The sequence below is a fragment of the Mustela nigripes genome, chromosome 5 (assembly GCF_022355385.1).
Source record: "Mustela nigripes isolate SB6536 chromosome 5, MUSNIG.SB6536, whole genome shotgun sequence".
Classification (NCBI taxonomy): Eukaryota; Metazoa; Chordata; class Mammalia; order Carnivora; family Mustelidae; genus Mustela; species Mustela nigripes.
Window position 1 is genome coordinate 125,485,402 of NC_081561.1, and position 18,828 is coordinate 125,504,229.

The following is an 18,828-nucleotide window of genomic DNA, read 5'->3' on the forward strand; positions in this document are numbered from 1 at the left end:
CTGCTCGCAGCTGTTATCTCCCCTGAGACTGTTCCCGTATCTCCCCACATCCTTCAAACTCCCCAAATTCCACTTGAGCGGAATATGCTCAGCTAGGCATGAGAGCCCTAAGGAGCTGGGTGCCCCTTCTTTCCCTTGGGGCTCCCCAAGTGCCCTGTGCCTATCTGGAGTACAGCATTATTTTTTTTTTAGATTTTATTTATTTGACAGAGAGAGACACAGTGAGAGAGGGAATACGAGAAGAGGGAGTAGGAGAGAGAGAAGCAGGCTCCGCGCTGAGCAGGGAGCCTGACGTGGGGCTCAATCCCCGGACCCTGCGATCATGACTCGAGCTGAGCGTAAGGCAGACGTTTAAGGACTGAGCCACCCAGGCGTCCCCTGGAGTACAGCATTATTATACAGTGTTGTACTTCTCCATTCCCATGTCTATCTCTTCCTTAGACTTTAAGCTACTGCATACAGCATGTAACACGAAGGAATAAAAGAAACAATCTGCTTTATTCCTCTAATTACACAGAGAAGAAAACAGAGGCTCATAGAAGCTCAGCAGCTCACCCAAGATCACAGGTGAGGAGTGGCACAGCTGTGGTCAGAAGCCAGGGTTTCCAACACCCCGTCCCGCAGTATCGAACACTACACTCTGCCAGAATCTCACTGCCCCACGGGTATTGCCACACATTGCACGTGAACTTCAGGACTATTTCAGCCCAGGATGCCCTTGTCTCTTGCCAACCACTGAAAGCATGAAGGCACTCAAATGGTGGATTCGAATCCCACTGTAGCTTTATAATCTTAGAGGAGCCATTTAACTACTTGGGGTAATAGAGGCAGTTCCTTGTAGGACTATTGGAGTCAACTACCTGAGACAGCACAGAGTGCTAGACAGTGTCTAAACACTACAAATATTCCAAACAACTGAAGTCTTCTTCCTCCTCAGGCTCTTAGAAAGCCAACCCATCCAAAAGATGAAGTCTTTTGTAGCTTCATGCACAACAACCTCAAAGGTAGTTGGAGAAGGATAAGGAAGAAAAGCAAAAGGGAGGGAGAGGGGGGAGGAAGAGAGAACATGCTCTCAATTTTCATTATCTTTAATTACCCCAAACCTAACTTAGACAGGCCAACATTCTGTATTCTACACTTTAGGTTGGTACCTGCAGGCACATGCATAATAAATGCATGAGTGGATTTCAATGTGCAGACATTAACTAAACACTTATTATGTGAAAGTACGATGATCCTTCTCTGCTTCATGGATCAGGAACTAGTTAAGGGTATACTGTAAAAAGCAGCAGAACTACGGGACGAATAAAGGACTATAAATGATCAAAGAAATAGAGATCAACTGTAATTAGAAGAGATTCAAGAAGACCTTATAGGGTAGTGAGATTTGAGGCATGTTTGAAAATGTTGGTAAGCAGTTACAGGGTTGAGGGGAGCAAGGGAATCTTATTGAAAAAGCTTAAACAAAGGCACAGAGGAGACCAGAGTACAGTGTCCAGGGAATAAAGGTAGATTGGTGTGACAAGCCTTACAGGGATAAGTAACAGGGGATCCAGGAGGGCTCTGAAAACTAGGCTAAGAAATCTGAATTAAAAAAAAAATTATTATCAAATATTTTAAAAGTACAGAAAAGTTCAAAGACTAGAACAGGAGTTGGCAAGCTGCAGCTCGAAGCCCAATCTAACCCTGCTGTTTTTATAAATAAAGTTTTATTGGCACATATCCATGTCCGTTCAGTTACATATTGTCTGTGGCTGCATTGGGCTCTAGTGGGAGAGCTGTACACACACACAGAGCCTAAAATACTTCCACCTTCGCCTTCTCGGACTGGCTGCTGACTCCTCGTCTAGTGCAATACATGACCACATAACTACTGACAGTCAACAATTGTCAATATTTTGCTATTTTTGTTTTATCTACTTATATGTATGTGTTTTCTCAACTGTTTGCAAATAAGCTGTGGGCAGTGGTATGCTGGCTGGTACGTTACCTCTCCAGGGGAGGAGAAAAACCCGGTTTGTAGCATTTGCAGATTTTTGTGGTATAAAAACTCCCATCACAGCTGATCACAAGAGACCAAGGACAGTGGAATCACAAAATTCTGAAATATTTAACAACAGGCTCTGAGCTGGCAGGACTTGGCTTGAACACATGTTGGGCTGCAGTAGGCTTCACCCTTGCTTTGACTGCAGCTCCTAAGAACTCTCTCCTGCATAACCAGAATATTGTCACAACTAGGAAAGTTAACAATAATTCTCCACCATTGTGTTATATCTAGTCCATGAGCAAATTTCCCCAGTTGGCTCTAAAATGTCTTTGTTAGTGGTTTTATTTTTTCCCCTGAATCATGATGAGTCCTGCTTCACACACTGCATTCATCTGTTACAACACTTTAATAATTTTCTCCCCTATGATATTGCCGTTTTGAAAGGATCAGGCTGTGTTGTGCAATTGCATTCTACATTTCTCTCCTTCTCTCTCTTTTTTGAGATTTTATTTATTTATTAGAGAGAGAGTAAAAGCAGGGAAAGCGGCAGAGGGAGAGGAAGAAGCAGGCTCCCTGCTGAGCAGGGAGACTGCTGAGATGGATCCCAGGACCCCTGATCATGACCTGAGGTGATGGCAGCCTTTTGACAGACTGAGCCACCCCTGCATCCCTCACCTGGGGAACTTTAAAGTGCAGATATCTAGGCCCCAATCCTAGAGACGGATTTAATAAGGCCTAAAAATGCTTCTTAAGTCATTCCAATGATTAGCCAGATTTGGGAGAACCTTACCTGCTGGGGGACATATTTTGAGTTACTGTATTTTAAAACAGTTGGGTTGGGGGCGCCTGGGTGGCTCAGTCAGTTAAACGTCTGCCTTCAGCTCAGGTCATGATCCCAGGGTCCTGGGATGGAGTCCTGCATTGAGCCCCCTGCTCAACAGGGAGTCTACTTCTCCCTCTACCCTTCTTACCCCTGCTCGTGATCTCTCAAATAAAAAAATAAAATCTTAAAAAAAAATAGTTGGGTTGGTTTTACACTTTTAAAAAAATATTATAGTCAACATTAATGAACCTTTTAAAAAAATATTTTATTTATTTGACAGACAGATCACAAGTAGGCAGAGAGGCAGGCAGAGAAAGTGGGGGGAAGCAGGCTCCCCGCTGAGCAGAGAACCCGATGCAGGGCTCAATTCCAGGACCCCGAGATCATGACCTGAGCCAAAGGCAGAGGCTTAACCTCCTGAGCCACCCAGGCACCACAAGGGTTTATACTGTTTTGACCACCATGTATTGTGCACCTGTATGGCATGGGTATGTAGTAGGTGTGGGAGATACAAACACAGCTGCTTCCTCTGAGGACCACCTGTTAGGGGGCTGCCCTAGGGCAGCAGAGCTGGAGGGGGTTGAAAGGACTGCTGAGGGACTGGACCTACAACTTTGGTTCTAAGAGATGCAAGAGATAAGACCACAATTAGAAAAATCCCTTTTTTTTTTTTAAAGGTTTATTTATTCATTTGAGAGAGAGACAGAGAGGGTAAAGCAGGGGGAGAGGCAGAGGGAGAGGGAGAAGCAGATTCCCTACTGAGCTGGGAGCCCAATGTTGGGCTCAATCCCAGGATGTGGAGATCAGGACCTGAGGTAAAAGGCAGATGCTTAACCATCTGAGCCACCCAGGCTCACCACACCATTGGAAAAATTCTTTCCACTTTTGCTTTCACCTGCATTTTGACTGGGCAAAGCCTTAATAAATGCACAGACAGAACTTTCCTTATTAGGATATGGCTAGAAGAGGCTGGCATGCCCTCTGGCCTTTATGGCTTGAAAAACATTTTTAGTTGTAGGGTGAGTGATGTAAAAAAATACAAAAAGGTGAATTACCAGTCTGTGTTTTTTACTTCTCTGATATAGCACTTTAGGGCACTAATATAATTAAATCTCTAATTAAGTCAACTGAATAATTATGTAAGTGCAGCATCACCTGCAATAAATTAAGTCCAAATCCCTTGCTAGAGGATCCAATTAAAGACATTAACACAGAGAGAAAAAGATGCAAAGTACTTAAAGTTAAGTGCATTATTATTTAACATTTATTAAAAGGTGTTATTAAACACCTTTTCAGTGATAAATGTTGCTTTTATGAGACCCTTTTGAGAAATCATCATATGCTTTTGAAAACCATTTGGTTAAAAAAATTCTCTTAAATAGTCAAGACAAGCCCCTGCCATGAGATCTAGGCAGCTTTAAGTGGGTGAGACAACTGCTTCTCTCCAATGAAACCAAAGAAAGACTTTCAGACCTGGTCGAAACCCGAGCCCAGTCTTATCTTCTCATCTCATTTTACAGGAGAAGGTAATTAGGATGAGATCGGCTGAGGGGTAAGAGCCAACAGCAAATCTGAGAAATGGCCCGGGTTTCATTTCTGCACATCCAGAGCTGTTCCTCTCTATAGCACTGGAACAGAATTGGAAGGAACCCCAAGTTTTCCTTTGCCCAAACAGAGAAAGTGCCATAGAGAATGGGGATGCTGAAACTCAGCTGGAAATTAGGGTAGACCTTGCTCTGTAGGAACTGGATAATAGAGACTAGGGAAGTCGAAGCAGTATGTTAAAGGGTTTTGTTTGTTTGTTTGTTTGTAATGGTTGAAAACACTTGAATAAGGAGGAGAGTTAACAAATGGCAGCCATGCTGTTACGGAAAGAGACCACTCATCTCCTAATCGAGTGGAGAAGTGGACCATGCTTCCCTAACGGGGATTAAGAAGATGGCAGAAACCAACATGCCGTAATGATAAAGGACTCCAACCTGGTACTAGACTCAGGGAAAGAAAGGACCAGCACGCATGGTTTTGGACACCCAGACCATATATTAGGAAAGCACATTTAAAAATTAGTGAAAAGACTGCCATGATTCCAAGCGATCATAAATGGAAATCGTTCAAGGGGGATGAGAGCCTCTGAAAAAACTAAATTTCAACTATGGTCATCATTAATTATAAAAGAGCCCAAAATAAACAGCTACAGAATAAGGTCTCTTGGGGCTCAGACTGGAAAAGGCCCAGGTATAAAGGAGCAGCATTTTGCCTCCTCCATTGCTGAGCCTGGGCCGAGCAGCTGTTCTGCACAGAGCTGCACTGTGGAGACCGGATGCTATCCCTGATTTGAAGGAGCTGACAAAGGAGAGGTAGAAAGCTGTGAGAATTGTGTGGCAATCCACCCCTAAGTCTGTATTATCACCAGGACACTTGTCACACATGTTTTTAAAGTGCCATTCCTCACAGAAAAATGTTCAGAAACAACCTCATCAGAATCTGCTGAAGACTGATGGGGGGTGCGCAGGGGAAGGAGACGATGACAAAAATAAGAGGCATGAAAATATCACGGCAGTATGTCAAAGAAGGACAAGTGCTCTCAAATAGTCCCCAAAGATGGCGTAATATTAAGAGAAGACAAAGGAAACAGAAATAAGGCATGAATTAAAAACTGTAAAGATGAAAATAAATTCCATGAAGAGGGGACTTTAAGGATGAAACAGCCCGTTACAGGTCGTCAGGGAGGAGGCAGCTCCCAACCTGCCTTAGGTCTGGCTTCCGGTATCCTCTGCATTTTAAGGCCACCACCACTCCCATTCCGAACACAGTACTGCCCTTTTGGACAAATTACTGCACGACACCCTCACTGAGCCTGCTCCCCGCCAGCAGATTTCTCACGCGTTCTGCCTGATATCTCTGGCGGCACTTCCCCTCTCCGTCTTCCTCCTCACTCTGGAAACCCAGTTTCCAGTCTAGAGCACCTTGACAGCGGCATCCACTTACCTCGGTCCTCTTCATGCTCCCAGTGCACACAAATGGTCCTTTCCAGCTACTGAAAGACCTAAGAAATCTCAGAGATGAGAGATTCAACTGACGAATGTCTTCAAACCCAGGACAAAAGAAAAAGATGAGGACAGAGGTGCATCTGGAACAAAGACCAGTGAATTTACGCACAATGATGGCAAAATTTTAAAAAAGGTTAGCAAATAGATGGGTTGTGACCTCTAGGAAAAAAGTCAGTGCTGATGGCAGCCCCAGGACAGGTGGGTCACAATGAGCAAATCATTACAAAATATTCTTTTTTTTTTAAAAAAGATTTTATTTATTTATTTATTTGACAGAGAGAGAGAGATCACAAGTAGGCAGAGAGGCAGGCAGAGACAGAGAGGAGGAAGCAGGCTCCCTGCTGAGCAGAGAGCCCCTTACGGGACTCGATCCCAGGACCCTGAGATCATGACCTGAGCCGACGGCAGCAGCTTAACCCACTGAGCCACCCAGGTGCCCCCAAATATTCTAATTTTTCTTTCGATATGGCCACTCACTGTTAGCTTCAGAAGCAGTAAAGAGAGTATATTTGGGTTTTATTTTATTATATTTAAAGATTTTATTTATTTGACAGAGATCAAATAAATAGGCAGAGAGGCAGGCAGAGAGAGGAGGAAGCAGGCTTCCTGCTGAGCAGAGAGCCTGATGCAGGGCGCGATCCCAGGACCCTAGGATCATGACCTGAGCCGAAGGCAGAAGCTTTAACCCACTGAGCCACCCAGGCGCCCCCTTTCATTCTTTTTTTTAAAAGATTTTATTTATTTATTTGACACAGAGAGAGCTATCACAAGTAGGCAGAGAAGCAGGCTGGGCGGGGTGAGGGGCGCTGGTGGAACCAGGCTCCCTTTTGAGCAGAGAGCCCGATGCAGGGCTCGATCCCAGGACCCTGAGATCATGACCTGAGCCGAAGGCAGAGGCTTAACCCACGGAGCCACACAGGCGCCCCCTCTTTCTTTCTTTTTTTTTTTTAAGATTTTTAAAAAATTTATTTGAGAGAGAAAGAAAGCACAAGCAGAGGGAGAGAGAAAGGGAGAAGCACACTCCTTGCTGAGCAGGGAGCTCAACATGGGACTCGATCCCAGGAACCTGGGATCACGACCAGAGCCAAAGGCAGACATTTAACCAACTAAGCCACTCAGGCACCCAGTCAACTATATTTCAATAAAAAAAAAGAAAAACAAAAAAACAACCCCGATTTGGTTTCTTTCCTTTATCACAGTTCCATGGATTACCTGAAAGAAGACGGAGAAGAAATATGTACTAGATTTTAATTTTCAGATGTCATATAGCCAGGAGAGAAAGCTAACACATGGATAGCATCAAAATCTTAATGGTTTTCACATATTGAAAAAAGACGGAGACTCGCGAGATACAATGTACAGGGATAATTGTATAGTTCTACAGGTTCTATAGGTTCCAAAAATTCATTGTACAAGTGTGAACCTCAGTTTGACAGTGACTCATAAAGAAGTGGTGAGAATCTTTGCTAACCACATTCTTTATATAAGCCAAGACGGTGATATAGATTCAAGAAAATTTAGAACAAAAGCCCAAACACAAACTTTGGCAGCATCAACAGAAGTACATATCCAAAACACAGGCAGGAATGGTCAGGCTGTACTGTTTGATGGTCAGTTTGTGGTTAGAAAACCATGCTCTGTCCTGGGTGCTATGGCCACGTATCAAGATGGGCATTCAGGGTAGCCTGGCTCCAGTATTAGGATGAAGAGGTATTTGAAAACACGCACCTAAGGAATGTTTAACCTGGAGGAAAGGATTACAGGAGGAGATGAAAGCCATCTTCCAGCACCTGACGTGATCAAATGGAAGATGGAACAGTCCTGTTCTGTACGCTTCAGGAGACAGGACGAAGAGGTACAGGGTGAAATTTCTGGGAAACAGACTTCAACAGCAGGTAAGAGAGAGCTTTCAAACAACTAGAGTTGTCTAACAAGAGAATAATTATTTTTCACCAGCTGTGAAGCCCCTGTTTTTGGAAGTCCTCAGCAACTAGATGATCACATCAGAGAAGGGATGAACAAAATTCTTTTTTTTTTTTTTTTCTTAAGATTTTATGTATTTATTTGGCAGGGGGAGATAGAGAGAGGGGGAGAGAGAGAGACTGAGAGAGCACAGCAGGGAGAATGGCAAGCAGAGGGGAAGCAGGCTCCCTGCCGAGCAAGGAGCCCAACGTGGGGCTTGATCCCAGGATTCCGGGATCATGACCTGAGCCCAAGGCAGACAGATGCTCAACTGACTGAGCCCCTCAGGCATCCCTATGAATAAAATTCTTAGCAGATGTGGGAGGTGGAACAAGGCAGCCTTCAAAGTCCCATCCAACTCCAAGATTCTAGCTGATAGTACTTCAATTGAAAGGTCTTCCCAACTTCTGATTGGCAAGACTTGGTACAAAAGGAAAAGCTGTAATTAAAACTTTTCTCTAATATGATAAACATATTATGATAAACAAACAAATTGCAAACCACCTAAGAAACATTCGTTTTTCCTCAGAACAGCAGATTATCTGCAAGAGTCTACAGAAAGAAAATCTACTGATTTAACTAAATATCTTATTTCAGCAAAGGAAAGGGGACAGAAATAAGAGAATTTTTAAAAAAAAGATTTTATTTATTTATTTGACAGAGATCACAAGTAGGCAGAGAGGCAGGCAGAGAGAGAGGAGGAAGCAGGCTCCCTGATGAGCCGAGAGCCCGATGCGGAGCTCAATCCCAGGACCCTGGGATCCTGACCTGAGCCGAAGGCAGAGGCTTTAACTCACTGAGCCACCCAGGCACCCCGAAATAAGAGAATTTTTAGTTCCTTCCTCGAGCACATGAATTCATGTGCCAAAGGACAAGAATGATACAATTCCCAATATTAAAATAGCCCATAATCATAACAATACTAGCAATAACAACAAAGACAACCTCACAGTACTTATGTGTGCCCAGCACTAAGACATACTTATCTTCAATCTTTACAACAGCCCTATGAGGTAGCTACTAACATTATTCTTATTTTACTGATGAACAAACTTAGATAAGAGTTAACTTGCTCAAGGTAACATGGAAGATAAGTGCTGGAGTCAAGATCCAAATACTTCTTGCTTTTAAGCAGCATGGTATAATGCTTTTCCTTTCACTCGTATGTGCACTGGGAGGCATATCAATTTCATCTGGAAGAGAACACCTATCTATGTCAATAATGTCCTTTGCAAACCTGTGCCCCAAGGGCAAATTTTTTCAATATACATCATAGATTTTTTTTTTTTAAGATTTTATTTATTTATTTGACAGGCAGAGATTACAAGCAGGCACAGAGGCAGGCAGAGAGAGGGGAGGGAAGCAGGCTGCCTGCTGAGCAGAGAGCCCGATGCGGGACCCTGGGATCATGACCTGAGCCGAAGGCAGAGGCTTTAACCCACTGAGCCACCCAGGCGCCGCTACATCATAGATTTTTAAGAAATACATTAAGTCAAATAGCTTTGGATAAAATTCTATTTACAGAGATGATGGAAAATTGAAGCCATTGTTATATTAACCACGTGCCTCTATAACAATATATACATTTTTTAAAAAACCATAACTAAAAATGCCATATGGCTGCCAAACAAATGTCAGTAAGAACTGGAAATGGAAAATTTCCACATTTCTGCTAAGAAAAAGGCCATAAATATTTTAATTGATTAGGTATAATCTTCAGGTCATACTTTTTATTTTTTTAAACTAAGGCCCTGAATAAGGCTCAGATATCATCACCTCCACTTTATAAGTCACAAAACTAACATATTTTTACTTAACTCCTTAATATTGAAAACTTATTTTTACCAAAAATCTCAACCAAAGAGTCTGACTGCAGTAATGGTACCTGCTGTTTCACACAATCACAGGACATCATTACCTCATGTCATTTTCACTATACGTCATTATTTTTTTAAAGATTATTTATTTATTTATTTGCCGGGGGGTGGGGAGAGAGAGAGCAAGAGAGGGAGCGCGCACACAAGCAGGGGGAGCGGCAGGCAGAGGGAGAAGCAGGCTTCCCAGTGAGTGAGGAGCCCAACATGGAACTCGATCCCAAGACCCTGGGATCACAGCAGAGCTGAGGGCAGCTGCTTAACCAACAGAGCTATCCAGGCGTCCCGTTTTCACTATTTTTAAAAACCAATCTTGAGGGCCACCTGGGTGGCTCAATTGGTTAAGCGTCCGACTCTTGATTTCCGCTCAGGTCATGATCTCAGGGTTGTGAGATTGAGCCGCTGTGTTGGGCTCTGTGCTGGTTGTGGAGCCTGCTTGGGATTCTCTCTTTCCCTCTCCTACTGCCCCTCCCCTCACCTCATGCACATGCCCTCTCTCTCTCTCAAAAAAAATTAAATGAAAGCAATCACAGGGCTCATCATACTACATTTAAGTCATTGGATGGGGAACCTGAGTGGCTCAGTTGATTGGGCGCCCAACTCTTAATTTTGCTGGGGTCATGATCTTGGGGTCATGGGATCAGGCTCTGGCTGGGTTTCTGCACTCAGTAGGGTGTCTGCTTGGGGATTCTTTCCTCCCTTGCTTCTCCCCTGCTTGTGGTCGGTCACTCTCTCTTTCTCTAAATAAATAAATCTTGGGGACAAAAAAGTCATTGAATAAAGGACTAACTAATGAGTTCAAATTGACAAATATAATTTAGCCCATACTTTAACATTTTTCCATTCTCTTATAAAACATCAGAGTATTTTTTCTTTTGCAAAATAGTCCAGAAAACTCCTGCAATATGTATTAATCTTTACAATACTTTTAAAATAAGTTCTTTGTGTTCTTTTGCAGAATTAAGATCATTTTGTATAATTGTATGAGCATGTGTGACACACACGGCATTTGTTACTCTGCTCTTCTTTTCCCTTGCTGAGTCTTGGGACCTGAAGCCCCGTGGAGATGGGAGATAAGAGAAGAGGTTTGCTCTGGGAGGGACAAAATGCTGCTGTTTCCATATACGGCAGTTTTTCAAGAACCAGAACAGAAACCCCCAGATGAAGCCACATAGGAACCTTTTTTAATCCAATAAGGGGATAAGGTGTTCTCCTCCTAAGACCGGTTAATCCATTTCTGCTGTTTCATAATATGAAAAACAACTGTAGAGAGGCAATGAGCAAACGTTAGTAGGAAAACTGTAGACTTGGACATGTGTGATCTTGGGCTAGGCAACTTCTCTAAGCCCTCATCTGTAAAATTGGAAAGATCGTATCATACCACATGAAGTGATTAAGAAGAACAAATAAGATGATGTGTGGCAATAAGATGATGTCCCGGGTGGGCCAGGTGGGCCAGTGAGATTTGTTTCAGAGCTCAATTCACGACACCATGTCTTAGCAGAGCACATTTATGAGTCTGTGCTGTGGACTACTATCCACAAATAGCTTCATAACCAAATAGCTCGTTTCATACAAATGATCATATCTGAATATATACATCCCTATTATATGTACAAATAATCCAAAATCATACATTCATATATACATATGTATAGAGTTCAGTACCCCTACATATACATGCATATGCATGTATTTAGAGGTATTTTCATGTAGCTAAAAACATTTTACTGACCTACTCAAAACTGACCTAAATTGTTGACTCCTTGACAGAGAATTCAGGCAAGGTAGTGCTTCCTTCTCAGGGCGCCCAGGGGGCTCAGTCGATTGGACGTCTGCCTTCAGCTCAGGTCATGATCCCGGGAACCTGGGATCAAGCCCTATGTTGGGCTCCCTGCTCATCAGGGAGCCTGCTCTGCTTCTCCCTCTCCCTCTGCCCCTCCCCTGACTTGTATGCTCACTCTCTCTCAAATAAATAAAAATAAAATCTTAAAAAAAAATTTAAAAAAAGTAGTGCTTGCTCCTTAAGAAAGACAGTTCAACTTGTACATAGCTCAGGGTAGGAGCCGATGTACCTGATTCCAAAATGTAATTAAATGGACGAAAATGTGCAATTTATTTATTTATTTTTAAAAGATTTATTTTATTTGAGAGAGAGTGTGTGCATGGGCTGGTAGTGTGGGCAGGACAGGGAGTAAGGCTCTCAAGCCAACTCCCCCTTGAGTGCAGAGCCTTACATGGGCCTTGATCCCACCACCCTGAGATGGCCTGAGCCAAAACCAAGAGTCAGACGCTTAAGCAACTGAGCCACCCAGGCACTCAGATGGACTACAATGTAGAATTTAATTCTTAGTTTATAAACTTCCATTGGCATTTCACTGGAATTTGAGGTTAGTAATATGGAATTATATTAAATTGAGGCTTAAATTGCATAGGAGAGCAATCATGCCTTCTGAAGGAAAATTGAACTATTTATAAATAATCTCAGATTTATCTGTATTCTGATTCAAAAATAAATTTTTATTTTTAGTATTATATTCCAAAGAGGAGCTTAATTATACACATTGAAATTCAAAAAGCAAAACATATAGGTTATAGACTGCCGCAACGAGCCACTCTTTGCCTGTAGCTTTTTAAAGGAACTCTGTAATCTCATGACGAATATTATGCTGGTTATTTAATTAAAAAGAATATTGTGGGATGAGAGCAATCACGTCATGTAGGTATGTGACAGTCCTGGGGGTTATTTGTGGAACACATAAACTACGTGCATACATTTCTTATGTATCCATTTCTTAACTCCTCCTTATGTCTCAATTTTTCGTCTACTTTAGCATTTGGATGCTGGTAACTGGGGATCACTTGCCTCAAAACTATCATCACTACCACTGCTGTCTACAGGACCCTAGATTTCTAACATCCTAACAAGTATCCTGATACAACATGAGCTTAAAACATATTTAAGACTTCCATCACTAACGTCCATGTCCAACAACAGAAAAACTATCTACCGAGAGTTACAATGGTGACATTATCTTGCAGGCAGGTTACATCAGACTGGGGGAATGCAGGAACCAGCATACGGGGTAAAGAAGTTACTGTCTGTGCCATGTAATTATTTTCATACCTGTGGGATGAACACTTCTTCCAGAAGGAGATCTCTACAATACAGAGTTATGGAAGGTGTATTTGTTAACATAGATCCTTGCCTCCCTCAAGAGAATGGTAATGAGAAGTCATTTTAAATGTTTATATCCATAAACCTTTCTTTGAAGAGTGAAGAATGCTTGCCAATTAAAAAAAAAATCCCAATAATTATTGCACTAGATCAGCAAACATAAATCGTAATACAGTCATTTACTAGAAAATCCCTATTTCTGAGACAAGAACAATGTTGGATTATAGAGTGAGGCATCACGCCTCCCAGATGTTTATAAAACCAGAGCCTGCATTCAAATTCTCCCTTGCTTGTTTCGTAGTAGGTCTAAGCCCTCTGAGAAGCAGTATGGTGGTAAAGAGTAGATCCTGTGGAGTCAGCGAACCTGGACAGAATCATGACTCTGTGAGATAGTAACGGTGTGGACATTGTGAGGTTATTTGATCTCTTCCCCATAAAACGAAGGGATTCAAAGATAGAATTCGATAGAGCCATCTGATCAAAGTGTTTTGTGTCTTGAGCAGAGTGCACAATGAGAGACGTGTACTAGGGTAGGCATCGCACAGAGATCAAAGCACGTAGAAAGGCCTACAACCTTTTTAAAGAGGAGCACACAAGTCTTTTTAGCTGAATCCAAGATAAAGGTGAGTATAACTTCCTCAGACCTAGGACTGGGAGACCTTCTACAGGGGGCACCATTGCACTATGCAGGAATCTGTCTTTTCGCGGTCCACCTCTGGCTTCATTATGATCTGGTGAATAGATAAGATCTTTCATCAAGCCAGCAAGTCAAAGATTTGTGGGAAAGAGACAGGATCCACTTGCCCAAAAGCTTAAGTAGCATCTTACGCATCACTAGCCAATGCTGCAGTGTTTGTAATCTCTACCGTTATCTCAGTAATTCTGTTTGAAAAAGGAGGTGGCACTGCCACCTTGCCATTTCAGGAAAGGCAGTTCAGCTCTTCCTGATGGGGGAATGTGGGGGAATGGCTTCACATGTGCCAACGAAACAGATTATAGCTTTCTGATACCGATCATGCTGAAATCACAAAAACCTTCAAATCTGTATAAAACCAGGCTGTAAATGAGTGTCTGAGTTTGGAAGTATCAATCTAGGTAATGACAAAGACCTGTTACTTACTGAAACCACATTCGGGGTCTACATGGGGGTGCCTCCCTTTTCTTTCTCTTCAAGAACGTTAATTTTGGAAAGCCCGTGCCTTGCCGCTGTTTTTAGCCAAGGAAAGGGAATGGTATTTCCTTCGATCTACTTAAAACAGTTTCAATGGACGAAACAGGCTCCTCTAGGGGACAGAAGGCTCTATCCTCCACATAAAGGCATATAGGCACATCCTGTGCACAGGTGGCTCCTGAGGCCACTAACTGGGAGCAGTAATTGAATCCAGCTCTCCCACAGTGCAGAGCAGTCACCCACAGAACCAGCCTGGAGGGCATTTTTAGTTCGCTTTCTAGACTACGATTCAAAAGGTTACCCCAAGTGAATCTTTGTTTCAACCCAGGGAGTGCAAAGCATAGAGGATGTAACCATCTCATTGCAGATATACTTCGGAGGGAAAAAGAACAAAGGCAGAGCCAAATACGCCTCACGAATGAAAAGAACAGAATCGAGGCACAAACATTTGGTTTATCTTGGGTTATTCACTCATTCTATTCTATTCTATTCTAATCCAACAAATATTTATCTGGTACCCAGTATGTGTGCCAGGCACTGTGTTAGGCCCTCAGAGTACAGTGGTGAGCAAAACTGGACACGATTCCAGGCTTACAACTAAAAACTGGTCTTCACCAACAATCTAAGTCGGCCGTAGCTTCCTGATGAATGACAGATATTATGTAGCTATGTAATTTTTTAGATGTCAGCAATTCAAAATGGTAATTTTAAGATTGAGAGAGACTGTCCCACTAAATATTATTATTGTGAACTAATTTCTCAGTTTACATATAAAATTAGAAACCCGAGATCAGTGAGCTAGGAATATACGATCTGAAGGGAAAAAAAAAGATCTGCAACTATGTAGAGAATTGAATTCAAATAATATCAATAGAATTGGGGTTAACAATGGAGAGAATGGCACATTTTATGATGTCACAAAGAGGCTTATTATTGATAGAATTTAATAATATTATTCATGATCCACAGGGGAACAGAGATTATGACCATCAAGTCATAATCTTGACTTGATGCCACTGAGGTGTGTGGGATTGTTAACACCTCAGAGAACAAGAATCTAATTTTAAAATAACATTAAGAAATTAGAGGAATAGATCATCAAAGCAAGATGATAGTCACTGGGGATAAATGCAAAATAACATACTCAGAGACTTAAGGAGGAAAAAACTAGCTTGATGACTAGAGATGAATGCACGTCCAAAGAGCAACTGTTTTGCAAAAAGACTTGAGGGTTCATAGTAAGGCATGACTCTGGTTCAAGATACTAAATATGGTATATGGAGCCCAATATGGGGCTTTGAACTCATGACCCTGAGATCAAGGTCTGAGCTGAGACCAACAGTGGGACTTGTGTAACTGACGGAACCACCCAGGTGCCCCTAGAATTTATTTTATTTTTTAAAATCATTTACTTAAGAGAGTGAGAAAACACAAGCAGGAGGAGGGGCAAAGGGAGAAGCTGGCTCTCTGCTGAACAGGGAGCCTGATGTGGGACTCATTCCCAGGACCCTGAGATCATGACCTGAGCCAAAGGCAGATGCTTAGCAGACGGAACCACCCAGGCATTCCTTTTTATCTGGTTTTTAAGGAAACAAGGGGTGGAGGTGGGGTTTCAAGCTTTCAGATGGCAGTCTTGGCAGTCCCTTGTAGCACCTATCCCTGTGGGGTGGTTAAGTCATCAGATCAACACCCTCAAGGCCTGCTCAGTGCTAGCTTTCTGTTTTCCTCAATTGTCTTCCATCACTTCAACCACTCCAGGCGGTCTAGCACAGAAACTCGCAGTGTACAAAAATGACATTTTCCAACCATGTATTTCTGCCTATTGCCACAGAAGCAGACATGCAATTTTTTAGGAGTCTAAAATTAAATTCTGGTTATGTCACTAAACACATGATTTCAGGCAAGTTACTTGTCAATTCCCCGCAGCTCAGGTCAAAATTCTAAATCATATGTGAGTCCACATTTCAAAACCAGAAATCTTAAAAAGAAAATGTATTTATTCGGGGCACCTGGGTGGCTCAGCTGTTAAGTATCTGTTTTAGGCTCAGGTCATGATCCCAAGGTCATGGGATAGAGCCTGGCATTGGGCTCCCTGCCCTGCAGGGAGACTGATTCTCCCTCTCCCACTCCCTCTGCTATGTTCCCTCTCTTGCTGTGTCTCTCTCTGTCAAATAAATAAATAAAGCCTTATTTAAAAAAAAAAAAAAAAGAAAATGTATTTATTTTAAAACATGCTGAAGTGTTATCACCTTAATGCCCATATTTATATTTTTAATGCTTTCTTCCAGTCTTTATCAAAATTTTACATAGCTGCACCCATATCATCATGGTATTTGGATTTTCTTAATTAAACACTATGATAAACACCTCATTTAATTGGACTACAAGTCCTTTATGGGAAAAGATGGGAGAAAATGACCATGCTTCTATACAGTGTCTGTTGTTACCACGAAAACAGAAATCCTAAATGTAAAGACAACTTCAGGAGGTTAGAGGAAACGAGAGGTTTAGTCCATCCAATGATGCCGTATGGACCACTCTACCAAAGGAGCTAATGTGAAGTCCCAGGGTAGGAGAAGCAGCATCTGCCCAAGAAAGGGGTATGCGGAAGAGAAAACACAGTAACATCTGGTCTCTCAATGTGCCAATGTGAAAAATTCTCAGAGCCAGTTAGCTAGGGTTATGAGAGAGAACGAGCAGGCAAAAACCGTCTGCCAAAAAAAAAAAAAAAAAAAAGGAAAAAAAAAAGTCTGGCTTTGTCAGTAAAGAAAGGACAATAATATTTACAGAAAATTTTCTATACTCAAGCTTCAAAAAAGTAGAATTTTGGACTCAGTCTGCAGCAAAATGGTGGAAGCAATTTATGGATAATAAAAGAAAAAAAAAGACTAACAGGGGCAAACCTTGGAAAGGAGAACCATGACACGAGAGGAAAGTCTCTTTTTTCTTCTTGAAGGGAAGTGATGATATGCGAGCAAATGCAAATGTGTGCGGACAACCCTGTTTGCTGGTGGGAGGAGAATTTTAATGTGTACCCGATGCAAATGCGTTTTATAATAAAACAGAATGTGCGAGGCCTTCTGAGGGCGGGGAGGGAGAAGAGCAGCTCTGGACACCGAGCCTGAGTGTGCTGGGACACAGTCAGAAGCTCGTGCTTCTCTGCAACCCTGAACAGACCCCAGCAGGGAGGGCACGTCAAAACCCCATTCCTTTAAAAATAATCTCTCTCTTACGTTCAACCGAGAACTGGATGCGTAATGAATTAACACCTGCAAGATCTTTCTTTTCCCGGTGCTTAACCTTGAGCAACTCTATGCTTAGAGCGAACCTCAGGAGGAAGACATGAAAAAAGCAACTCTCTCTTCTGTACTGCATCGTGGGGAAAATTATTAGGAACTGCCCAGGAAAAGACTAGAGAGGACTGTAAAGAAAGCTCCTATAAACCATTTATAGTCTTTGTGTCAAAATTAGCATGAAGGTCAATGAAGCTCCCCCTTCAATTCAAGGCCTGGTCCAGGGTCTTGTGAAGGAATGAGCCGGTGGCCGGCAAAGCGCATGCCTGAGTCTGATTTTGACCACCTAGGTACTCTTTATTTCTGCCTGGGTATCTGCAGCAATTATTATTTTTTAAAAAAGATTTTATTTATTTATTTGACAGAGATCGCAAGTAGGCAGAGAGGCAGGCAGAGAGAGAGAGGGAAGCAGGCTCCCCACTGAGCAGAGAGCCTGATGCAGGGCTCGATCCCAGGACCCTGGGATCCTGACCTGAGCCAAAGGCAGAGGCTTTAACCCACTGAGCCACGCAGGTGCCCCCATCTGCAGCAATTCTTAAAAAGAAACTGGGAGAGAAGTCTGCATCTCTAGGCTGGAGAGATTTAAGCAGCCATTTTGGAAGTGTTAAAAAATTAAAATTGTAGAAAGCCGAACCATAGGTGCCATGTTTTGCCTGAAGTGGTAAAAATACCATCTGCCTCAGTCTTTTAGCAGCAGGCTTGTTTCGAGGAGCAGTAGGGCTGAACTGCAGGCATACGCTCAGCTCCAGCTGGGGAAAATACACAGACGTTTGTAGATGTTTTTCTAAGCAAGAGGAGTCAACATATTCGTTTTCTTTCGACATATATATGTTACCATAGCAAACCAAGCGTGAGTGGGGTCCGAGAAGCTTCTCCACCAGTCCCAACAAGCACCCATGAATTCTTAACAGTTCAATAGGTGGCACTCTTTCCTCTAGCTCCACACTGAATTCGCCGAGCTGGACCATGGGGCCGGAAGCCCAGGGAGCAGGGAATGGAATCTGAGATACACCCCCCAGGGGCTGCGCCCATTGCGGTAATTAAGATCCCCATCGCATTGTGCATATGAGCTCAAGTGCTAGCACTAGCTTTCTGGGTCATACTCACTTCGGATAATTATATTCTGTCTTCTAGAACTTCCTCAGTTTTAACTAGGGAAGGAAGACATTCCTTGTTGTTCTATTTTAGAAGCTACTGTGTGGAATTGCTCTACAGTGACACAGCCGCCCCTGTCCTTGCCCGGACTCCAGGTGGATGAGTTTCTACAATAGGTAGAGTGCGCCTATGAGTGTGTTAACCACCTGATAGAGGGGGGCGAGACGTAATGAATGAATAGTTGTCGAGTACTTTGGTATCTTAAGCTGAAAGGCACTGTGGGGGTGTAAAGCATTCATCTCCGCTCTCTATCGCACCAGGCGCTCAATTAAAAAGTACTTCTATTTCTTATCTGAGTGACTGAGTACAGACCACAGTTTTGCAGAAAGCGACAG

The 18,828-nt window shown here is 42.6% G+C and overlaps 1 protein-coding gene across 2 annotated transcripts in view; it reads right to left on the reverse strand.

Moving 5' to 3' along the window:
- The window catches only part of PDSS2 (decaprenyl diphosphate synthase subunit 2), a 259,962-nt gene that overhangs the window by 2,626 nt on the left and 238,508 nt on the right, over nt 1–18,828 (reverse strand). The window contains exon 8 of one of the 2 annotated variants that reach the window (XM_059401141.1): nt 6,164–7,072. The exons of the other annotated variant lie outside the window; for it this stretch is intronic. Coding sequence (XP_059257124.1) covers nt 6,992–7,072 — 81 coding nt within the window. The 3' untranslated portion in view covers nt 6,164–6,991. Of the gene's footprint in view, nt 1–6,163; nt 7,073–18,828 lie in introns of those variants that run through there. 2 annotated transcript variants of the gene reach the window in all.